The following is a 20171-nucleotide window of genomic DNA, read 5'->3' on the forward strand; positions in this document are numbered from 1 at the left end:
CCTAACCCTAACCCTAACCCTAACCCTAACCCTAACCCTAACCCTAACCCTAACCCTAACCCTAACCCTAACCCTAACCCTAACCCTAACCCTAACCCTAACCCTAACCCTAACCCTAACCCTAAGTCGGTTTCCGTCACCCAACCTTTTTGCCGGTGCTACCATGGGGCCTCTTGCCACCATGGGACCTTCCCAGACCCGGCGATCCCTACCGCTTATGGTCTAGTCTTGCCCAAAACAGAGGTTTTATGCCATAAACCCTCCATGTACTAGTAATAGTCTCGGTGACGGTCTCGTGGATGACGTTAGTAGTACGGTCTAACTCCCGGTTCCTGCTTTGTCGTTGTGACGATTGAAGTACTGCTCAGCATGAGCCAGCTCCTGCTTCATTATAAGTTGCGTTTTGTTGGGAATGATGGGTTCAGGTTAGCTAGACTGATCTTGGGAATTGGAAAATGTTTGGTACGATTGCACGCTGGATTTGTCAGCCAGAACTTATCATAGACCAGTCCTAGGATTGACAGCTCACACACAAGCTCGTCCCAGATGCGCATGCTCGTACAACATAGGTTGCGATTCATCTCTCGACTTAGGGTTAGGGGTGACAAGCCAACGACTTCTTTGGCGACACTCTTTATCGTGGTTCGTTTATGTTGATTGTGGAAGTGCATTATACGGCTTACATTAACGCTCGGGGACGAGGAAGTCGGGGACCGTCAAATCGCCACCTGTAGTGCTGTGATCATGAACGTGAATCAGATCCGAGAAGCAGGAGAAGAGGAATGAGCAAGAAAATTTTTGAAGAAGAATACGGTTCATTTTGCGTAAATTCTAAACTAATCAACTCGGGGTATATATATCGCAGTACTCTAGCTAACCAAAAGAAAACCAACAAACAACCAACATGAAAAATAAATAATTGAAGCTATCGTCTAAAACACCCTCATCCTCCTCATCCCACTGCTCAGTCCATCATCTACTTTTTACGACGAAACACCCCACAAAGCCGCAACAGCAGCGGGGTTCCAGTCGGGAAGGGACATGTGTCCCTGAATACACTTGTAGGTGGTACCCTGGTAAGAAACCTTTGCACCAGTAGCGTAAGTCACGTAGCTTCCACTCCACTCAACAACGCTCGAACCAGTACCCGCAGCACTCGTCGCAGTCGCAGCACTTCCAGCGGCTGTTCCAGTAGCGGTAGCAGCAGCAGTGGTCGCAGCACCAACAGTCGTCCCCGCAGCCTGCGTCGAGGTAGTAGCAGTCACAGTCGCACTCGACCCAACGAGCGACCAGAGGGAGACGGCGTCGATGGGGTTCCAGGTGGAGAGGGACATGTGTGCGTAGATGCACTTGTAGACGTTACCGTTGTAGCTGACGAGGTCGCCGAGGGCGTAGTTGATGTAGTCACCGTTCCAGGCTGCGATGCCAGTGGAGGCGGCGGTAGTGGTTGCGGCGGCGGAGGAGGAGGTGGTAGCGACCTTGGTGGTGGTGGTAGTGGAAGAGGAAGAGGTGGCCAAGGTGGGGGTAACGATCCTCATCGTGGTGGTAGTCTGCGCGGTGGTAGTAGAAGAAGCAGAAGAGGTAGTGACGGCAGCCTTCGTGGTGGAGGTAACCATCGTCGTAGAAGAAGCCTTTACGACCGAAGATGTCTTGGAAGCAACAGCAGACGATACCGCAGACGAAGCAGAGGAAGACGAGTACGGAAGCGAAATCCCCGGGGTCCCATGCGTCAAGTTCTCATACAAAACCTTCATGAGGGAACGGTCAGAAGTATACTCCGCATCCGCCGAAGACTCCCAAACAATGATACCACCGAGACCCTGGTCATGGACATACTGACACTTGCTCAACAGGGAACGCGGAGTCTCGTAGGTGTTGAACACGCGGCGGACGGGGTCGTAGGAGTAGCCTGCTTGAGCGACTTCGTCAAAGTACTCCGTGGCGCCGGCGACGGGGAGGTCTTTGTAGTCCATGACGCCGGTTTCCCAGGACATGTCGGGGGAACCGCCGGAAGCGCTCTTACCGAGTCCGTCGGTGTTTGCGAATCCACGGGAGTAGAAGGGGGCACCGATGTAGATCTTGGAGGCGGGGACACCGTAGTTGAGGTATGCCTTCACAGCCTTATCGACCGACCACTTTCCATAGGGAGAGTCAAAAAGGTTCGCCTGGTGCGCAGAAATGGAATCACCCCAGTTTCCGTCGGTGAAATCGTACGTCATGACGTGCAACTGGTCCACCAACGCAACGACCTCAGCGACAGGGAACGCAATCTTCTCAGGGGCAGCAGTGACACAGAACGAGATCTCGTAGTCGGACATGCCTGCGGAGGCGAGTTGGGTGCGGAGCTCGGTGAGGAAAGCCATGAAGTTGACGGGGTCGGCGGTGGAGACGTGATTACCGGTGTTACCGTAGTTGACAGCATCGTCGGAGAGGTATTCCCAGTCGATGGAGACGCCAGAGAAGACGGGGCGGGACTCGAAGAGTTGCACGATTGAGGCGGCGAGGGTTTTGCGGGATGCCTCGGTTGAGACGGCGTCGGAGAAGTAAGTGGACCAAGACCATCCACCAATGGACAAGGAAAGATCAAAGTCCTTTCCGTTCTCCTTGAGCTTGTAGAACTGACCCAAGTTTCCGAGTTCGACGTCGGGGGAGTCCCAGGTGTTTTGGGGCTCGACACCCTTTCCGATAAGCGGGTTTTCGAGATCAGCCCAAGTGTCACCAGATTTGATGGTGTAGCCACCCGCGGTGTCGTTCTGCGCGAGGTTGTAGAAAGCGTAAGCGATGTCGGTAATGTAGTCAATGGGGAGATCGGCGACTTGGTAGTTGCGGGAGTAGGTGGCCCAGTTTGTGTGGTAGTAGATTGCGCGCTTGCCGGTGGGGGTGTCGCGTTTGGTCATGGAGCGTTTTTGGGACTCGGAGGAAGAAGCGTGGTGGGAGTGTTGAGTGGGAAGGGCGGCGGAGAGGGTTGAGAGGAAGGCGAGAGCGATGGTCAAGAGAGCGAACTTGGCCATTGGAGAGTTGTTAAGACGAAAGAAGGTGTGTAAGTTGTGATGTGCGCTGCACGGAAAGGAAGTCGAAAGAGTGTCGAAGGTTGTTGAACGAAAGGAAAAGGTGCGCTGCACTGAGATTGTTTGTTGGTTGCTGAAAGCTTAAAGCCGAAATGTGCTCGACGGGCGGTGGTGAGTACTGAACGAAAGACTGAGGAACCACACCTCGACGGGGGTCCAAACTCATCTTATGTACTCTTCGCCCTCCATGGCTGTACCAGCCTCTTGCGATTGGGACAGCCTTGATGCTTAGTCTCGGTAAGCCTTTCGGTGGTGGAGTGGCTGGTCTGGTGGTCTGGTCGTACGCGCGCGCAAGGGATGGCTGGTGGTTGGAGTGCTCTGGATGCGCGGTAACCAAGAAAGCTGGGAAAAGGCTTCAAAGGTTGGCTCTGAAACGCAGAATGGACGGGTAGCGGCGTCTGGTAGGATCATTAATGCGAGGGACCGTATTCGAGAACGTCGGGGGATGAGGTGATCAAGGAGGCGAATCATGCCCTTGAACTGCGGGAAGTTTTCCACATGCTTCGCCCCATCATACAGTCGTTGAACAGCTCCAATTGGCCTCTCCATGAACTCTTCAAGATAACTTGTCGGATTTGCCATTCCCAAACTTTCGCGCTCGGACCTCGCCCAACACACATGTCCTGCATCGTCCCCAACAAATCGTGGCGCAGACGCGTCCGACACCAGCCACCCGAACTCACCGCCAGCCATCAATCCCGCGATCTGGACGGGATCACTGCCATGTGCCAAAGGAATATTCGATGGGGCAGTGCGACCAACCGCCTCTTGGCAATTCGGGTGGATGAGGTATGAAGCGTGCTCAACTGGGATCGACGGCGTAAGTCGCGGCGGAATAGGTGACGGGTAACGGGTAACGGGGAGGGGTGCGGAGTGGCGGCCATACGGTCGCGATGAGGTGTTCGGTAGTGTGTTCGGCTGTAGCGGTGAGGGTGTGTTGGAGGTGGAAGTGGAAGTGGAGATCGGCGGGTGAGGGTGACGGAGGGATCTGCGATGGGTGATGTGTACCGGGTATTGGTGATATTCATTACCTCTAGGCGATGGAGATGAGATGAGCAGGCTTTCTCAATGTCCACCTAAGAGGGATCGCTGGTAATGGGTGTCATTGACTGATTTGCAATTGTCGAGTACATTACTCGAAATTCCCGTTCCTCTCGTTGCAGCCACCAGGCGTATCGATTTGAAGCACGCATTAAGACCATCGTCCACCAACAGTTCAATTGCTGTGCAAGTTGTACCCCGACACCCATCCACAGGATACAGCACACCTTCATCTTGACAAATCATACCGTACCGAGCAGCAAACACCCGTTTACAGTTGCCGAGTTCAGGGTCCAACGCCTGACAGGCCATGCACCCCAGATGCCCGCAGCCCCGGTCCGGGAATTAAACTCGGACCGCACCACATGCCCAACTGCGTCATTCGCAACCTGTCGCCGGTCCTGAGTTTTGGGAAATGGAGAGAATCCTTACAATCGTCGACGCAATTGATCTGGAACGGCCGCGACTGGTGTCTGGACTCTGGACTCAGCCCATGATCCTCAAAGGGTGGCGTTGATTTGCGAAGAGATATCTTCAGCTACATCGAAGCTGCTGAACGCTCGCTCTTCTTCTCTATCCACCCAGACTCAAGTGAGTAGCGCGTCTTTCAAATTCGCGTCTTCGAAACTCATCGCTACTGACAGTCCCAACGAACACAATGAGCAAAAGTCAAACCTTCGAGATCCTCTCCTACAACGACCGGAGTACACAACCTGAGCCCCTACGCCCCATATCCGCCTTTCGCGTCTACAACATCGGCACCCCCTCCTCCTCCTTCCTCCCCCGCCTCGCAATATCCTACACGCGCCCATCCTCCTCCACCGAATCCTTCTCAACCCCACCCCTAACCCTCCCAATCCCCCCCTCCACCTTCGCACCAATCGACCTGACCATCCTCGCACGCATGTGTATCTCTCGGCAATGCATCAAGGAGGGGACGAGGGTTAGTTTGAGGGCTGTGTGGGAAGGGGAAGAGGTTTGTGCGGGGGAGGAGTTCGTTGTGGGACTAGGGGACGGGGAGAGAGGGGCTGCGGAGTATGTGTTGGTGGAGGGGAGGTTGGTGTTGTTGAGGATTGATCGCGAACGGGGGCGAGAACAGACTATGATCCCGACCCCGGTGAATCGGAATGTGAGGACAACGTCACCAGCGACCCGTCGACCACCGGCGCTGGAACCAACATCAGCCTTCGTACCAGTACGGCAGAAGAACAAGCGGTGCGATCAGAAGTTGGATGATGACTGGGAGGTCCTGCCGAGGATGGTGAAACGTCCCAGATTGGTGAGGAGGTTCAGTTTTGTGGGGTTGGAGGATATGATGCTGGGATTCCCACGGGTGTGAAGGGGGCTCCTGCTTCCATGACAGCTACAACACAACTCAGGGAAGAAAGCCTTTTACTTTCAATACAATCTTCCTTGCCACCTCGTATCATCTCCTATCCACGTCCTCCTTACATAACCTCATCCAAACCCCAAAGCGCCCTCCTGCGCACACGGTCATGTCTGTCATTCAGCTTCCTCTTCGACCAATGCTTCTGACGCTCCTTCAACCCCTTCTCCTGCTCCTCAATAGCCTCCTTCTTCTGCGGCGCAACCATCCCAACAACAAAAGGACTACAGTCAAACCGCCTCGCAATCTCGAGTCTGCTGACACCCTCCGCTCTCAACTGTCGGATCTGCTCGAATTCTTTCTCGGTGAGGTGGTATTTCTTCTCGTGTTTGTCCTTGTTCCTCAATGCTGGGGGTAGGGTGGAGGTTTCTGGTGATGAGGTGTTGGGTACTGGTACTTGCACGCGGGCATGGGCGGGGATGAACGCGGAGGGTGTGATGAGGGGTGATGGAGCTGCAGAGGGAGGGTTGTATATGAGGGTACCGAAACGCTCGTCGACGGTGATGATTTGACCGGATGGGAGGGCGGCGCGGGCGTGCTTGGAGAGGTTGCGGACGGGTCTTGCAACGCGCCATGATTGGATGAGTATTCTTGATGTAGAGAACATTGTATATAGCGACCCGAGGGGCGTAAGAGGGGTTGCAGGTGGTGTTTTGAAGGGTTGATGGAGCTCGATTCTCGTACGGCCGCGGTGGTGACTTTTGGTTAACCGGCCGGTTATGTAGAGCGAACGTTAACTATTTGAGGGACCCCAGGGTGAGGTCCCTTAAAACTTCGAAAATGTCGTCGCAGCCGTTGATCCGCCGAGCATTCGTTTCTTAATGTCCATCCGAGTATCTAGTTGCTAGTCCACTGTATTAATCTTCATCTCCTCTATCACCATTACAGGCGCCGGCACCCATCGATACCCCGCGGTCTGCCAAAGTTCTCGAGGGACGCGAGCGTTAACCCTTCCATCTTCAGCACCCAATCCCTCCCAAAATGTCCAGAATCCTCGCTCGTTCTTACTCGACCGCCTCCAAGACCATTCGTCTCGGTCTGATCCCCGGTGATGGTATCGGCCACGAGGTTATCCCCGCCGCCCGCCGCGTTCTTGAGGCCCTCCCTGCTTCCTCCTCCACCCCCTCCTTCACCTTCGTTAACCTCGACGCCGGATACGACCACTTCAAGAAGACTGGAACCGCTCTTCCCGATGAGACTGTCCACCGTCTTAAGACCGAGTGTGACGGTGCTATCTTCGGGGCTGTCTCCTCCCCCTCCACCAAGGTCGCTGGATACTCCTCCCCCATCGTCGGATTGAGGAAGAAGATGGATTTGTACGCCAATGTTCGTCCTGTCAAGACTGTCAAGGGTGCTGAGCGTGATGTCGACCTCGTCATTGTTAGGGAGAACACTGAGTGTTTGTACGTCAAGGAGGAGCGTTTGACCACCGACTCCACCACCGGCCTGAAGATCGCCGAAGCCACCCGCCGTATTACGGAGCGTGCCTCCCAGCGTATCGGCCGCATGGCCTTCGAGATCGCTCTTCAGCGTCAAGCCGTCCGCGACGCCGCTCCCGGCTCCTCCATCCACAAGTCCCCCCTCGTCACCGTCACCCACAAATCCAACGTCCTCTCCACCACCGACGGTCTCTTCCGCGAGTCCGTCCGTGCCGTGAAGGAGTCCCTCGCCGGTTTCGAAAAGTACAACTCTGTCGCCATGGATGAGCAGATTGTCGACTCCATGGTCTACCGTCTCTTCCGTGAGCCTCAGTGTTTCGATGTCGTTGTCGCTCCCAACTTGTACGGTGACATTCTTTCTGACGGTGCTGCTGCCCTCGTCGGTTCCTTGGGTCTCGTTCCCTCCGCCAACGTCGGTGACGAGTTCGTCATGGCTGAGCCCGTCCACGGATCTGCCCCCGATATCGTCGGTAAGGGAATTGCCAACCCTGTTGCCAGTGTGAGGTCTGTTGCGTTGATGTTGGAGATGATGGGTCACAAGGAGGTTGCTGGACGTATCTACAAGGCTGTTGACGGTGTTTTGGAGGAGGGTAAGATCTTGACTCCTGATCTTGGTGGTAAGAGCGGAACCGATGATGTTACCAAGGCGATTATCGAGAGGCTTTGAATGGAGCATAAAATGAGGGGGGGATAGGGTGTAGGATAGAGTCATACAAGGTTTTGGATCCAATACAGTCATCCCAGATTCAGGAATGGGAAAGCATAACGACCATGTAAATTCAATTTCCTCCTTATATGACGAAGACAAACATTAACACACCCTCCATTAAACTGTCCCAACCATGTTCCACAATCACCTTCTCATGCTTGCCTCCTCACATCCTCGCCTTTTTCGCCTTACTCCCCCCACCCCCCTCCTCCAACACCTCAAACCTCGATCCCCGACTATTCTCCACCGGCGCAGCAAACCTCTTCATCGAATTGAACGCGGGGATCTCCGGGATGTCACTCTTTGCAACAGCTCTGGATTTGAACGGCGGGATCTCGAACTTCGGAAACGTGGGCTTCTTCGGGCGAGGCTCGACGGGTTTCTTGAGAACACTTGTGTCGGCCTCCGTAGCGGGTGTACCGTTGTAAGTCTGCAGCTTCGGTCAGCATGGATCGAGGATTCCATGAATGATGGGCCACCTTTTCTCCCGAATACTTCGGCGATATGTCCTTTACCGCGCTCCTGGGACCATCGACGGTTCGATCCGTATCATGACGGGAGTTGACAACAGCTGGTTTCTGTTGAGCACTTGCCTGATCCGTCAACCTCGGAGTATCATCGCGGTCCTGCACCTGTGATTCATAATCAGCATCAGCATTCGTATGATATAAGCAGTTGATGAATGCCACCTTGCTCTTCGTGATAGTTTGACCACCCGTTGTAGTTCCCGTAACTTGCATGTCAGTGTATTTCTGTAGACCCTGTCAGCGCTGTATGACAACTTCCAACAACATGTCCACCTTCACCTGAGAGGTACTCTGTGAGACCTCTTTGACCAAGCTCCTGGGAATGTCAACGGTACGGTCCGTGTCATGGCGCTCAGTGATCTTCTGCGTCTTCAACTTCGGTGCGTACTGTACTTTCACGCCATCACGGACATCGATAAGCCTTTCCTTGGCCGTCGAAGCCGATTCACCTTCGTAGCAGCGATGGGTGTTGTGAGCGACGGCGAGCGCGGAAGAACTCGTAGCCTTTGCCTTGTACGACAACTTCTGTAGAGCAATCTGTACAACGAAGTCAGCAATGATCATCGACAAACCATCTACAATATACCTCTGGTGCATGGCTATTCGACGTCAAATCCGCCACCTCGGGCGAGAGCTCAATTCGACGATTTCCACGCCTGACCACGACTAGCTGTGTAGACGACGGGTGAGAGTCCTCATGGAATGGCTGTAAGATCTCGTAAGCATTTCGGAACGAAAGGAAATTCAAGAATCTTACCTCTTGCCCAAGCTCCAATGATACTTCACCAGCGGCCGCACGCTCGTTGTCTCTTTTATTCTTCGACACAGCCATCGCGAGCGCCAACTCCCGCGGCGAGGCATCGCACTCCTGCTCTCTTCGCTGCCCGTGTTCGTCACGTACTGGTCTGTCTTTGTCGGTGGACGCAGCCCGTTTATTCTCAGGCGACCCCTTCCCGTCGCGATCCGCATGCTTCCGGTAGTCAACACCAAACCTTTCCGTCCGCTCACCATAAGGGCTAGGACTGTATCTGCGACGACGTGAAGCCGACCGAGAACGTGAGCGAGACCGCGTGCGATACTTCCTCCGGTCGTGATCATGATCAGAGTACTCGCGATTGCGTGGGGGCGACTGTGTTGGCTTCTGAGAGTAATCGTCACAGCAGCGGTCCTCGATGTAACGGCGTTCATGCCCACGGCCACGGGAGGATGAACGCTGAGCTTCGCGTGGATCTTCGCGTGTAGGTCGATAAGCAACGACATCCATCTCACGAGAGTCATACCTATACTGTTTGCAGGAAACCATGGCACGCTCCTGCGAGCCTCCATGAGATTGGATCCATTCATAGTGCTCCTCCTCATGACGACGACCGGACGGCTTCTGTTTGGGTGAACGCTCAATGGGCCGCCCACGCTCCTCCGACTCCTCAGCTCCATGATTATGCTGATAAACCCTCCTACCCTGGCTCTCCAGAGGCATATCCGATTTAAGACGACTTTCCCAGCGTTCCTTGCCCTCCTGTTCATGCTTCCGAGCATGCGCTGCATCCCCATCTTCCAAACTGGCAGCGTGACTCTGACTCTGAACCTCATCCTCCTCCTCTTTCGCCGCCACGACTACAGAGAACGTCTTCGGGGAACGGGTGACTGAAGCCTCATTCTCCTGCTCATCCACATCCATTTCCGCACCCGCCGAGGCGGAGGCAGAGGCTGAGGCAGATGCAGATGCAGACGTACTCCTCGTCAAGCTCAACTCAGTCTCCCTATCCTGTCCCGAACCCTTGTCGTCATACCCGAATGAACGAGAGGGAAGAGTGACGCCGCGTGCGATAGCGAGGTCATGCCTGAGTGCCGTAGGCCCAGGCACACTCTTCATTTCGCCTCCATTCATCTTTTCTTGTTGGCGAGGATGCTCAGTAAGTGGAGAAGTCGCAGAATCTGTGCCGTGGATGTGGCAAGGCTCGGTGGTAGCGGTGTCAGAATCTTGCAGGAGAGAGGAGGAGGAGGACTGTGACAAAAGAAAGCTCAGTATCGGCATTCAAACACCGGTAGTCAATGGAGGAGTGTGTTACCTCAATGGCCGTAATTGTCCTCGTCACCATCTGTACGGCCAGCACAATCAGCAGCTCACTTCCAATACCGTTGTTCTTCTCGTTGGCGTACCTTCTCACTTTCACCCCGGCATTCATCCCCACCCACAGTCCCACGCATATCCGTCCTCGTCCGATAACGAACCTGTTCGGGGAGACTCAGTCAGCATACTACCGACCGAAGGGTTACGGAGTCCCGAACCATCTGATTATCAGTCTCCGTCTGAACAGAATCGTGCTACACGACACATGTCAACAACATCTCGGTAGTAGTAGCATACATTCACTGAAACTCATACCTCCAAGCGTGTCACGCCATCGACGAACCTTTCAATCTTGCAACGACTGATACGATACTCCGTATTCACGCTCGACTGTCCAGAATGCTCGAAAATCCCGATGGTCGTGTCGGAGATGGTGAATACGGTACGAGCAGGGTCTGAGTTGGACATCCTGGTTGTTGGTGTAGTTGCAGACAAGTTGTTTGCTGAGTGTTGGTCGCTAAGAACTGAGTAACTGAGGAAGAAGATCGAGGGAGGTTGTATGTCCTTTATACGTCGAGGTCAGGGGAGGCCCGAGTGCAACGCAATGTATCGGGACACAACCACAACTCGTTACGAACAAATTGACCTCATCGCAATTCGAACCTTTGGTACACTTTGTATTGCCGGTAGTGACTCTGTGTATCTACCCATCGCCCTGTAAGCCCTACATTCTATCCCAATCCTCAGTCTCACACATGGACAAACCTTATCAATCCCTCCTCCCCCCCAACCCCAACTCATCAAGCACTTCCCTAACCCTCCCCGGATCCCCCGTAAACTTCTTCTCATCATCACTAATCTTAACACACCTCCTCCCCCCCGCCTCACTCAACTTGATCACGATATTCATCGGTTTACTCACGTCCCCTTCACCAACAGCCCCTTTCTCGGAGGATTTGACGACGATAAAGTCGTTGGTGAGGAAGGTACCGATTCCGAACGCGGGGATGATACCGTGTTTCTCCGCATGCGCTTTGAGCGAAACAGCCTTTTCCACCGTCAACGCATCCGAAAACACGAGTATTTTCTCGGAGGGATCAACACCAACCCCCCTATAATGCCCACACATCCTCTCCACAAATTGCCACGGATCGCCACTATCCTGTCGAACACCTTTGAAAGCCTCACTCAAGCCCCTCCCAAAATCATCCAAAAACGCATCGGTGCCGAATGTGTCTGTGAGTGCGATCGAGAGCTCGTTGGCATATGTTTCGCGCCAGAGGGTGAGTGCGCGGTGGTTGGCGTGGGTGTAGTCATCCGTGATCGCGGCGATGGCCATGAACCACTCGTGTGCCACAGTCCCCACCGGTAGAACGCCGAACTTTCGTGCGAGGTGGACATTGGACGTACCACTCAACCCACCTTTCGCCGCTCCCTCTCGGTCGGCGTCGACGAGGGCTCGCATGACGATCTCGTGCGTCTCGTAATCCCTCCTCCTCCGCGTTCCAAACTCGGAGAATTTGCACCCGGCTTCGATTAACCGCCTCCCCTTCTCGTATGCACGTTCATACTGCCCATCATGATCCCAATCCGTATCCACGAACTTGAAGTAGGCTTCAGAGACGAGTGCCAAAATCGGAACCTCATACAATATCGTATCACTCCACAACCCCTCGATCTCACACCCCAACTCCCGCGTCTCTTCATCAAACGATAACCGGACCTGTTCCTCCGGCTTCATCCCAAACTCACGTAACCACTCCAAATAGTCCTTGGACAAAAACGGCAGCGTCTCCCCCAGCCACGTAAGTTCTTCCTCACTCACCCTCAACGCCCCCAATTTCATGACTTGGTCCTCCAACCACGCATAAGCTTCCACATTCAACCTCATCTCCGACGTGCGATTCGTGAAGCTGTATTTCACGTGTACGTCCGGGAAATGGTGCAACACCGCAGCTTGCATGGACAATTTATACAAATCGGTATCGAAGAGGGAGTGGACACCCTCAGCAGCTGGTGGGGACATGCTGTGGAACTGTGGTGGTGGTGGTCCCTACTGTTGATCCAAACCCCACGTATGGTGACCCCCGCGCTCTCGGCAAGCATGGATGACCGCGCCGGGACGTCTTCCATCGCGACCCTGAAGAAAGTGGACTCCAGGTTCATTCAAAATAATTGAATTGCATTACACAAAAACAAAAGACTAATCAATAGTAATACCACCCACTCGACTCCTCCACATTACTCACCAAACCACGTTCATTAACCATGAGTCCCTGCCCGAATCCGCTATCCTACACTAGTTATTACACTTCATAGTACACACACCTCACTCACTCCGTTCTGAGTCGGTGCTTAGGCAGTAGCCTCCTCAACGACGCGCTCCTCGTGGACGCGCTCACCCAACTGTGCGGGCTCATTCAAAGTAGCAGGCCCATTCGCATGCTGCTCAGCCGGAACCCACAAAGAAGACTCCCTCTGCAAAGGCTGGTCCTCGAGCTGCACACCACCCTCCTGCATCATCTGTCTCCTCCTCACACTCAACGACGGGCGAACAGAAGCCGTCTGCGACGTCCACTGCGCAAGCGAGTTCTCACAATCAATGATGATCTGGCGGGATGCCTCGTAGCCATCGTATGCGGCACGAGTCTCACCGGGGGTAACGGGCTGGTCGTCGATGAGGTCGAGGAGGTGTTTACCGTAGTTTGCGATGATGGCGAGTTTCTCCGCATGCTCGCGGAGCGCATCGAATTGGTATCCGAAAGCGGTCTTGACCTTCTCGCGGGTGATGTTGGACAACTGTGCCTCGGCGACGAGGGACTCTGCCTCTGCGCGGACGAGCTCCTGCTCCATAACAATGATCTTGTCGGATTCGGGGTCCTTGTGCTTCAAGTGTGCGATTTGGTCCAAGAGCTTTGCCTTACGGTCGCGGGAAGGCTGGACGGAAGCCTCGATATTCCGGATCGACTTCATGGTCAAGCGGTACTGGTCGTAGTGGTCAATGAACTGATCCTCCAACTCTCCGATCTCGAAAATCAAAACACCGAGCTTGTCAGTGACGTCAGAGACATCGTCGTCAGTCTCCTCACCCCAAATGGAGATCTGCTTCGCGACTTCCTTGCGCTCGCGGCCGACGAGTTCGTAGGAGCGCATCACGTTCTTCTCGAGCTTGACGAGGAGAGCGAGTTTGCGGGAGAGTTCGGGGCCCATGGAGTTTGCGGCGGTGGTCTTGCGCCAAGTGTGGGAGAGGGGGTTGGAGAAGAAGCGGGATTTGGTGGAAGAGGGAGGGGGAGGGGGAGCCTGCTGCTGGGAAGCGGTGGGGGCTCTAGCGGAGCGGAGAGAATAAGAGCGGTGCTACCACGCGTCATGTTAGCTGCTATCCTCTGCGCGTCCGCGTTCATCGTCATCGCGAGGAGGAAGGAAGACCTACCATAGTGTTTGGTTGTTGGTTTTGTGTTTTTCTGATTGTATGCTCCAAGGGGGGGGCAGTCAGCGCGGTCTATATATGCGCGGGCCGAGATTTTTGGGGTGGCTGGGCTTGTTAGATTGACGTCAGCACCCAGCAAACAAGACCGATTACGTCATGCGCCAAAGTTGAGAGGGAAGCGGAATGAAGTGAGTTAAGAATGTCTTTTCAATTTGAAGAGATTCTCTTTGGCAGGACCCTGCTTGTCGGCCGTCCAGCTGCGATTGGGTGATGACGTAGTCGAGTGAGGCGCACCAAGAAAACTCCACCGGTGCAACCGCTCGGCCTTATAGCTTAGGATGACGTCCGCGGAGGAGGAGGAGGGCAGCTTCCATCTCAATGGTCTTGATCGGGATGAGTCGAACACATACGTATCGAGGAACACGCTCGCCCGTCTGAGTGCCCGAGGACTGTAGCTGGGCCTGCGTACGTAGGTAGCCCCGCACTTGGTCGGAGAGGACGGAGGTGAACCCCTCGTCACATTCCTCGCACCGTTGCAGCCTACCATAAAGGGGATTCTTTTTATGTCCAAATTCTCCGAATCACGCTCAACTCCCCTCCGCAACTTCCTCGGGATCCCCATCTTCGATCTCCTCCATCTCCTCTACATCCCCACCCGCATCAACAGCTTGGCTCATCCTAATCCACTCCGCAACATTCGCCATCCCTCCCCTCCTCTCCTTGCCCTTCCCTTTCGTCCCCGTCTTTCCCTTCGAGGCAGAGGTTGGTCGGGAGTTCGATGCAGAGTCGGTGGAGGGACGAGAAATGATGACACAGAGACATTTCCCGTAGATAGGGAATCCTTCGTAGTATGTCTTGAGGGTCGGTTTCTTGGTGTCTTCGTCCTCCTCCTCATCCTCGTGCAGAAAATTCGGCTCGGGATCCATCACCCCCGCCCCTTCGCCTTCGCCTTCCACGCCCTCCGATGTCGTAGTCAAATCGACCGGATTCGATTTAGTAGTGGTGGTGGCAGAAGAACGAAATCCAAACACCCTCCTCCTCCTCAACACCTCATGCCTCGTCTGTACCCCCACCAAAAACACACTCGCAACAAACTCCTTCGTCCGCACAACATCCCGTGCTCCACCCCTCTTCCCCCCCTTTCCCTTCTGTCCAGCTTCTTCTTTCAGTTTGGTCCATATCAGCGGTTTGATTGATTTGAGAACACGGTGTATGAGGGATGGATCGGCGTTGAACCATGGGAGGTCTGGGTAGTCGATGTAGAGGCGGGATTCGAGGAGGGAGTGGGAGGAGATGCGGAGGTAGCGGCGGTTCACGGTTGTGAAGGTGGTGTTTGTGCTGGTCATTTTCTGCTTAACCTTCAGGCTTTCAAGTTCGGGTCTTGAAAACGACGTCACGGTCGCCGAGTGCTTTGAGTGTGAGGAAGCGTTCCGAATGGGGAATGGCGTGGGTGTAACGAAGATAACCACCATGGCCAATTGCGATTCCGAATGAATCTTGCAATGGAGTTGATCCCTAAGCGGTGATGCAGAGGAATCATCAAGCATGGTACGGCGAGTTGTTTGGAGGTGGAGAAGCAAATGAATCAAAGCATAATTCAAAACACGCATCACGCTACCTTAAGGATACGGCGTACGACACTTACTACACTCGCAATGGCAGCTTCAGAGACTGTGACTTCTCTCATCCCTCAAGTACTCAGGTTGTCATGGCAGCTGCTGACGAGGTGGCAGCTGCGGTACCGGTATCATCCGTGGTGGTGGCTTCACAATCGAAGCTGTAACCGGTGGGTGATCCTTCAACAGGGGTTGCGTCGAAGAGGGTAGAAACGTCGCTCCAGAATTGCCTCAAATAAGAGGTAGCAACAGCCGTGTCATTGAATGCACCTGGACTGGCGCAGGCTTCCAAAGCCATCTCTACCTCGAACAACCCATAAACAGAGCTCATACAAGCAGAGTTAGGCTCATCCGTATCCAAGCAGGCCGGGATTTCACCCACCCTCGGCCTCAGCCATTACGAGGGCAAGCACCTCAATAGCGAGGATTGGTGTGCAATAGTCTGGGATAGGGATGCCGGGCGTGGGTAGGATAAAAGCTACTAGCAGTGAAATCGTTGCCTAGTTCGGTGAAAAGTGAAGCCAAGGTGGGGTCCGAAACGACCTTTGAGATGTCGGATACTGTGCTGATGTTGGCGGGAAGAGCTGTGGCCGCGGCAAGAGAAGAAAGGGCGGGGCCGATACCAGCACCTGTAGCGGCGACTGAGGAGGCGCTGGGAGCCATAGAGGAGGCCGCGGCTGCGGAGGACGCAGCACCGGTGTCCGAGGCCTGACGGCGCCAATGGGCAGGATTGGCCAAAGCCGTGATGGCAAGTGAGATGACGAGCAAAAGGCTGGTGAGCATTGTGAAGTCAAAGGGTTTATAGGTCTGACTCGTTTACCCAAAGTCACCACTAGACATCAATATGGATGGGTGAACAAGATCTAGATGAGGTAAGTGGAGCAGAGCATGTGAACTCTGTATCAACATCCTGGTGGGGATGCCAAGACCTTCCAGCACCTTGACGTGAATATTTTCAGTACGTGTGGGAGCTGTTTGTGTTTGTGATCGAGGGCCGAGGTCCTCGAAGCTTTCTGTCTGTGGTAAGGTTCCGTTACCACACGCCTCTTGATGTCCTCCTTTCACGGTGAGAAGTCACAGTGCCAGCATGGATGTAACGGCCAACGATGTCAGCATCGTAATGGCTGTCAACACTTGTGCTTGCGAAGCGTGTGAAATCTACCTCCAGATCTCTTGATCGACAATCTGGTTTCCGCTTCGGGGTACTTGAGCTCAATTTGCCGAAGAGATGAGGTAACGATTAAGCTTCCGGGAAATCACCGCTGCGGGTTCAAATCCGATGAAGACGCATGGCGCGACGCATGTACCGGTCAGTTCCCTTGATGCTTTTATTAGAAATCTCGACAAGATGTTGGGGGACGCACCTGCGAGAAGGAATGAGGCAAAAGACTTCATTGCCTTCGATGACTAAATCGATAGCCTCGTAGCCTGTACATGTTACTACAGTTCTGTAAGCCGTCAAAGCCGCGTGGGAAAATATACTCAAAATCATCTGCAGAAACTGAAGCTGTGTAGTTAAGGTTCGCCATTAGCGGAAAATACTTCTCGGAAGGATGGGCATGTATACCAGCATTGAATTGATCGAAAAACACTTAAAGATATGTACGAACAGAGATTAAGAAGTTACAACCATTGCCGACGACACACGAGCATCACGCGTTCCCATCCCTTCACAGCCAGCAACCCCGAGGACCTGCCCGTTTCGAGCTTGACAGGAGGATTAAGCCGTAGGGCTGGGTTCGACAACGGGCGCATCCGTAGCAGCCGATACATCCGTAGCAGCGGGCGCAGCAGTGGCAGCAGTAGCAGCAGTGGCAGCAGTGACATCCGTAGCGGAGACACACGAAAAGTTGAAACCAGCCGGCGTGCCTTCAGTAACCGGGAGACCTACCTCGCTACAGAAGGCACTCCAGAACTCACTCAAGTAGTTCGTCGCCGCTGCGGTGTCGTTGAACGCATCCGGGGTGACACATGCCCCATATGCGGCGGCAAGATAGGCGAATTCGGTTTCATCAGAGGCGCAAGCGTCTGTTGCGGTCGCTGTAGCCGAACATGCAGAAATTTCAGCAGCCCCGAGGTCAACGAGGCTGGAGAGGGTCATGCAGTATTCTGGAATACTCACTGTGCTGAGATTGCTGAGGTCGGCTGACGCGGTGAGATCAGCGGCGAGAGTCGAGAAAGCTGGAGCGAGAACAGTCAAGTTGCCGCTGTCGGGGGTTACGGTTGCACTACCGTTGCCAGGAGTCTCACCGACCGAGGACTCTTGACGGCGAACATAGGCGATGGGGTCGGCGATAGCCGCAACGCAAAGGTAGAGGACGAGGAGAAGGTATGCGAACATTCTTGCAAAGTGCGAAAGTAACCCACTTGGAACTCACAAGGACTCAGGGGAAAGACGGGGTTTTATAGCGACCTGACCCGAATCCATGAGCTTCTCAATCGCATGGAGAAGGGAGTGATCCCGCCGAAGTGAGGCTAAGACCTGGTCAGCTGCGTACGTCTGCCATATGGGTTAGGGGAAGCTCATCGAGGCGTTGCGCCTAGAGGTTGTGAGGAAGGGGCCGACCCTTTTCCATCTTGGAGTTTCTCGGTTCTCAACCTCGTTGCTGGCCGATGTCTCGCCAGCATAGCGAAGCCTTCACTTATCGGACCGTTCCAAAAGTCTCCCTTGGGATAGCAGCGTGCACTTCCCCAACAATGTCCCTATTCTTGAAAGGACGATCCTTACCCAACATTTTCCATCACGTTTCTCAGCTGCTTACCCGCTTGAATACGTAAACAGAAAAAGCTCAACGGGGGTAAACATCGCAAACGAGGTATGGCTTTGCCCGAGGTAGGTAACGATCCGAAATTTAAGGTAGCGAGCCAAAGTAAGCAGTTATTCACAGTAAACTCTCATGGGAAGGTTTGTCCCTCCAATGCCGCGACACGAACCCACGGGGGTTCTTCCCAAGGTAACCAATTCTCCGGATCCCCGGAGAGCGTTAAACAAGCACAAATGACCGATTCATTTAGGAGTGCAGGTGTGACGTTCGTCGCCTTATCTTACCTGTCTGGAGGGCAAACGAGCCGACTCCGACAACTTTGGCCGATGACTTGGAAGGCTCCACGCACACGTCTGCGAATCCACGGCCGTTTGCCATCGCAGGGCAGACTTAGTCAGCATTCGTAAGCAACACACGTAACTCCTCCCCCATTCAACCATATGCAAACGAGTAGGGTTCGTAACCTCGTTTCCAGCGTTGCTGTGTGTCTTCGGACCGACGCCCAAACCTTAAAACCTTAACCGAGGAGGAGCGTGGAGGTGCGTGTGCTGGAAACATCACATGGCTACATGGACGCACGCATGCCGAAAGCATAATCCGAGTATCCAGGTGCTAAGAGTTGTAAGACGGGCCGTAATCCTCGTTCTCAAGATGTCGATTGTCTTCGGGTTGGAGGAGGTCGAGGAGTCTTAACCCTAACTCATGCTCACCTTCAACATTTCACATTTCAAGAATTCGTTCAAGCCGGCGTAGCAGTGGCCGTCGCACTTGCAACACAACTAAACGCAAAACCCTCCGGCGTCCCCTCAGCAACAGCCCCTCCAAGCACACTACAAGCATCCCCCCAAAACGCACTCAAATACCCCGTAACAACACCCACCTCACTAAACGCACTCGGCGTCGCACAAGCCTCAAGCGCCAACTCAATCGCATACACGACCGTACTTAAATTATCGCATTCACCACTCGTGGACGCGGTGGCGGAACATGTGAGGAGCTGAGAGTAGGCGGAGGAATCGAGGATGGCGATGGGGGTACAGTAGGAGGGGATATTGGAGGCTAGGGTACCGGTGGGGGTTGGGAGGGGGGTGGAGAGGGTGTAGGCGGAGACGAGGGAGAGGAGGAGGGATTCGAGGGTGGGATCGGGTTGGATTGTGGAGAATGTTATGTTGGTTGGGATTGCGGCGGCGGCAGAGGAGGCTGCGATTTCGGAGGAGGAAAGCTCGGAGGTGGTGATGGGCCTGTGCTTGGGGGGAGGAGGGGGTGGGGGACAGTGACCTGGGGGAGGAGGGCCAGGAGGTCCGGGAGGGCCTTGGTCGTGGGCCATGGGTTGGCAAGGACGACAGCGCAAAGAGCGGTGAGGACGAGGAGGGACTTGAGCATGCTTGACGTTGATGAAGGGGACTGGCGATCAAGAAGAGGAGGGGATACAGCTGGATTTATAGGGAACCGCTTGGGAGAGGGGGCAGAGGCTTGAAGCTCTTGAACATGATGCCACGTCGTTGGTCCTCCACGAGAATTTGGTGGAGGGATAACTGGAGATTGCCTCCGCAGTCTTATATTGACGCTGGTCCTCCCTGTGAAGGCCTTGGCCTAGGCCTGCCTTCGAAGCGGACAGATCTCCAACGTCATGAATGGTGGAGAGGAGATCTGCGGCACGCTCGCTCACCGAGCCGCGGTTGCTTCAAGAAGAGGATGAATCGTGATTGAACTTCCCTGTAGATCGTTATGTACCAGCCCAGCAACCATCGATGGTGTTCGAGGTAAATCCTGGCATACTTGACGGAATGCTGGTCGTACTTGATAGAGAGGTTGCATTCACCCGGTGGACAAGCACTCAGTCGTGTTCCTTAGTTCTGCGATTGGTAGGAGGAATACTGTAGTACCAGGGCCTTCCTCAAGTCCCAGAACCCCATACCAACGAAGCTGAACCCTCATGGGAACCCGTGCGCTCACGCCTCTGGAAACGGGCCGTAGCCGTCCTGATCCACTCAATATCGCGGTACCATACCGAGCGGCAAGACTCCTTACTTGAGAAATCTGGTTGATTCTGAGGAGCTGATCATCCCCAGAGGTCAGAGCAGGCGACTGCCCAGATTGCTGGAAGCATACATCGCCGCG

General features: G+C 54.3%; 12 protein-coding genes across 12 annotated transcripts; 1 reads left to right on the top strand and 11 right to left on the bottom strand.

The window, feature by feature from the left end:
• Nucleotides 1–12: 12 nt before the first annotated feature.
• On the bottom strand, nt 13–165 carry SAICODRAFT_9119 (uncharacterized protein; the record flags this gene model as incomplete). Its single annotated transcript, XM_019171741.1, has 1 exon — nt 13–165. A coding segment is annotated over one exon (153 nt), but the record flags the coding sequence as incomplete, so codon positions are not given.
• Nucleotides 166–1730: 1565 nt separating this feature from the next.
• Nucleotides 1731–2897, bottom strand: SAICODRAFT_60243 (glycoside hydrolase; the record flags this gene model as incomplete). The annotated part of the gene is made up of 1 exon (XM_019169745.1): nt 1731–2897. A coding segment is annotated over one exon (1167 nt), but the record flags the coding sequence as incomplete, so codon positions are not given.
• Nucleotides 2898–3117: 220 nt separating this feature from the next.
• SAICODRAFT_156802 (uncharacterized protein) lies at nt 3118–3947 on the bottom strand. Its single transcript, XM_019165579.1, has 2 exons — nt 3235–3947; nt 3118–3162 (listed from the first exon to the last, which is right to left on the bottom strand). The coding sequence occupies exon 1, from the start codon at nt 3759–3761 to the stop codon at nt 3297–3299; it is 465 nt and encodes a 154-aa protein (XP_019022233.1). The 5' UTR covers nt 3762–3947; the 3' UTR covers nt 3118–3162; nt 3235–3296.
• A 1210-nt stretch (nt 3948–5157) lies between these two features.
• Nucleotides 5158–6221, bottom strand: SAICODRAFT_83490 (uncharacterized protein). Its single transcript, XM_019171326.1, has one exon. The coding sequence runs from the start codon at nt 6101–6103 to the stop codon at nt 5558–5560; it is 546 nt and encodes a 181-aa protein (XP_019022234.1). The 5' UTR covers nt 6104–6221; the 3' UTR covers nt 5158–5557.
• A 256-nt stretch (nt 6222–6477) lies between these two features.
• SAICODRAFT_60308 (Isocitrate/isopropylmalate dehydrogenase) lies at nt 6478–7602 on the top strand (the record flags this gene model as incomplete). The annotated part of the gene is made up of 1 exon (XM_019169754.1): nt 6478–7602. One exon carries the CDS (start codon nt 6478–6480, stop codon nt 7600–7602), a length of 1125 nt encoding a protein of 374 aa, XP_019022235.1.
• Nucleotides 7603–7699: 97 nt separating this feature from the next.
• SAICODRAFT_31382 (uncharacterized protein) lies at nt 7700–11133 on the bottom strand. Its single transcript, XM_019167901.1, has 11 exons — nt 11008–11133; nt 10558–10945; nt 10461–10496; nt 10332–10403; nt 10241–10270; nt 8929–10176; nt 8758–8877; nt 8445–8708; nt 8334–8396; nt 8124–8276; nt 7700–8074 (listed from the first exon to the last, which is right to left on the bottom strand). The coding sequence occupies exons 2-11, from the start codon at nt 10708–10710 to the stop codon at nt 7811–7813; spliced, it is 2403 nt and encodes an 800-aa protein (XP_019022236.1). The 5' UTR covers nt 10711–10945; nt 11008–11133; the 3' UTR covers nt 7700–7810.
• SAICODRAFT_60454 (nicotinate phosphoribosyltransferase) lies at nt 11012–12268 on the bottom strand (the record flags this gene model as incomplete). The annotated part of the gene is made up of 1 exon (XM_019169765.1): nt 11012–12268. One exon carries the CDS (start codon nt 12266–12268, stop codon nt 11012–11014), a length of 1257 nt encoding a protein of 418 aa, XP_019022237.1.
• A 329-nt stretch (nt 12269–12597) lies between these two features.
• SAICODRAFT_95686 (uncharacterized protein) lies at nt 12598–13714 on the bottom strand (the record flags this gene model as incomplete). Its single annotated transcript, XM_019171998.1, has 2 exons — nt 13673–13714; nt 12598–13596 (listed from the first exon to the last, which is right to left on the bottom strand). The coding sequence occupies exons 1-2, from the start codon at nt 13673–13675 to the stop codon at nt 12598–12600; spliced, it is 1002 nt and encodes a 333-aa protein (XP_019022238.1). The 5' UTR covers nt 13676–13714.
• A 43-nt stretch (nt 13715–13757) lies between these two features.
• Nucleotides 13758–15742, bottom strand: SAICODRAFT_31384 (uncharacterized protein). The gene has a single exon (XM_019167902.1). The coding sequence runs from the start codon at nt 15277–15279 to the stop codon at nt 14257–14259; it is 1023 nt and encodes a 340-aa protein (XP_019022239.1). The 5' UTR covers nt 15280–15742; the 3' UTR covers nt 13758–14256.
• On the bottom strand, nt 15700–16068 carry SAICODRAFT_9127 (uncharacterized protein; the record flags this gene model as incomplete). The annotated part of the gene is made up of 1 exon (XM_019171743.1): nt 15700–16068. One exon carries the CDS (start codon nt 16066–16068, stop codon nt 15700–15702), a length of 369 nt encoding a protein of 122 aa, XP_019022240.1.
• A 438-nt stretch (nt 16069–16506) lies between these two features.
• Nucleotides 16507–17864, bottom strand: SAICODRAFT_157156 (uncharacterized protein). Its single transcript, XM_019165580.1, has 2 exons — nt 16853–17864; nt 16507–16792 (listed from the first exon to the last, which is right to left on the bottom strand). Exon 1 carries the CDS (start codon nt 17624–17626, stop codon nt 17006–17008), a length of 621 nt encoding a protein of 206 aa, XP_019022241.1. The 5' UTR covers nt 17627–17864; the 3' UTR covers nt 16507–16792; nt 16853–17005.
• A 925-nt stretch (nt 17865–18789) lies between these two features.
• On the bottom strand, nt 18790–19377 carry SAICODRAFT_26893 (uncharacterized protein; the record flags this gene model as incomplete). The annotated part of the gene is made up of 1 exon (XM_019166984.1): nt 18790–19377. The coding sequence occupies one exon, from the start codon at nt 19375–19377 to the stop codon at nt 18790–18792; it is 588 nt and encodes a 195-aa protein (XP_019022242.1).
• Between the last annotated feature and the right edge of the window lie 794 nt (nt 19378–20171).

This window comes from Saitoella complicata, assembly GCF_001661265.1.
Source record: "Saitoella complicata NRRL Y-17804 unplaced genomic scaffold SAICOscaffold_21, whole genome shotgun sequence".
Taxonomy (NCBI): domain Eukaryota; kingdom Fungi; phylum Ascomycota; class Saitoellomycetes; order Saitoellales; family Saitoellaceae; genus Saitoella; species Saitoella complicata.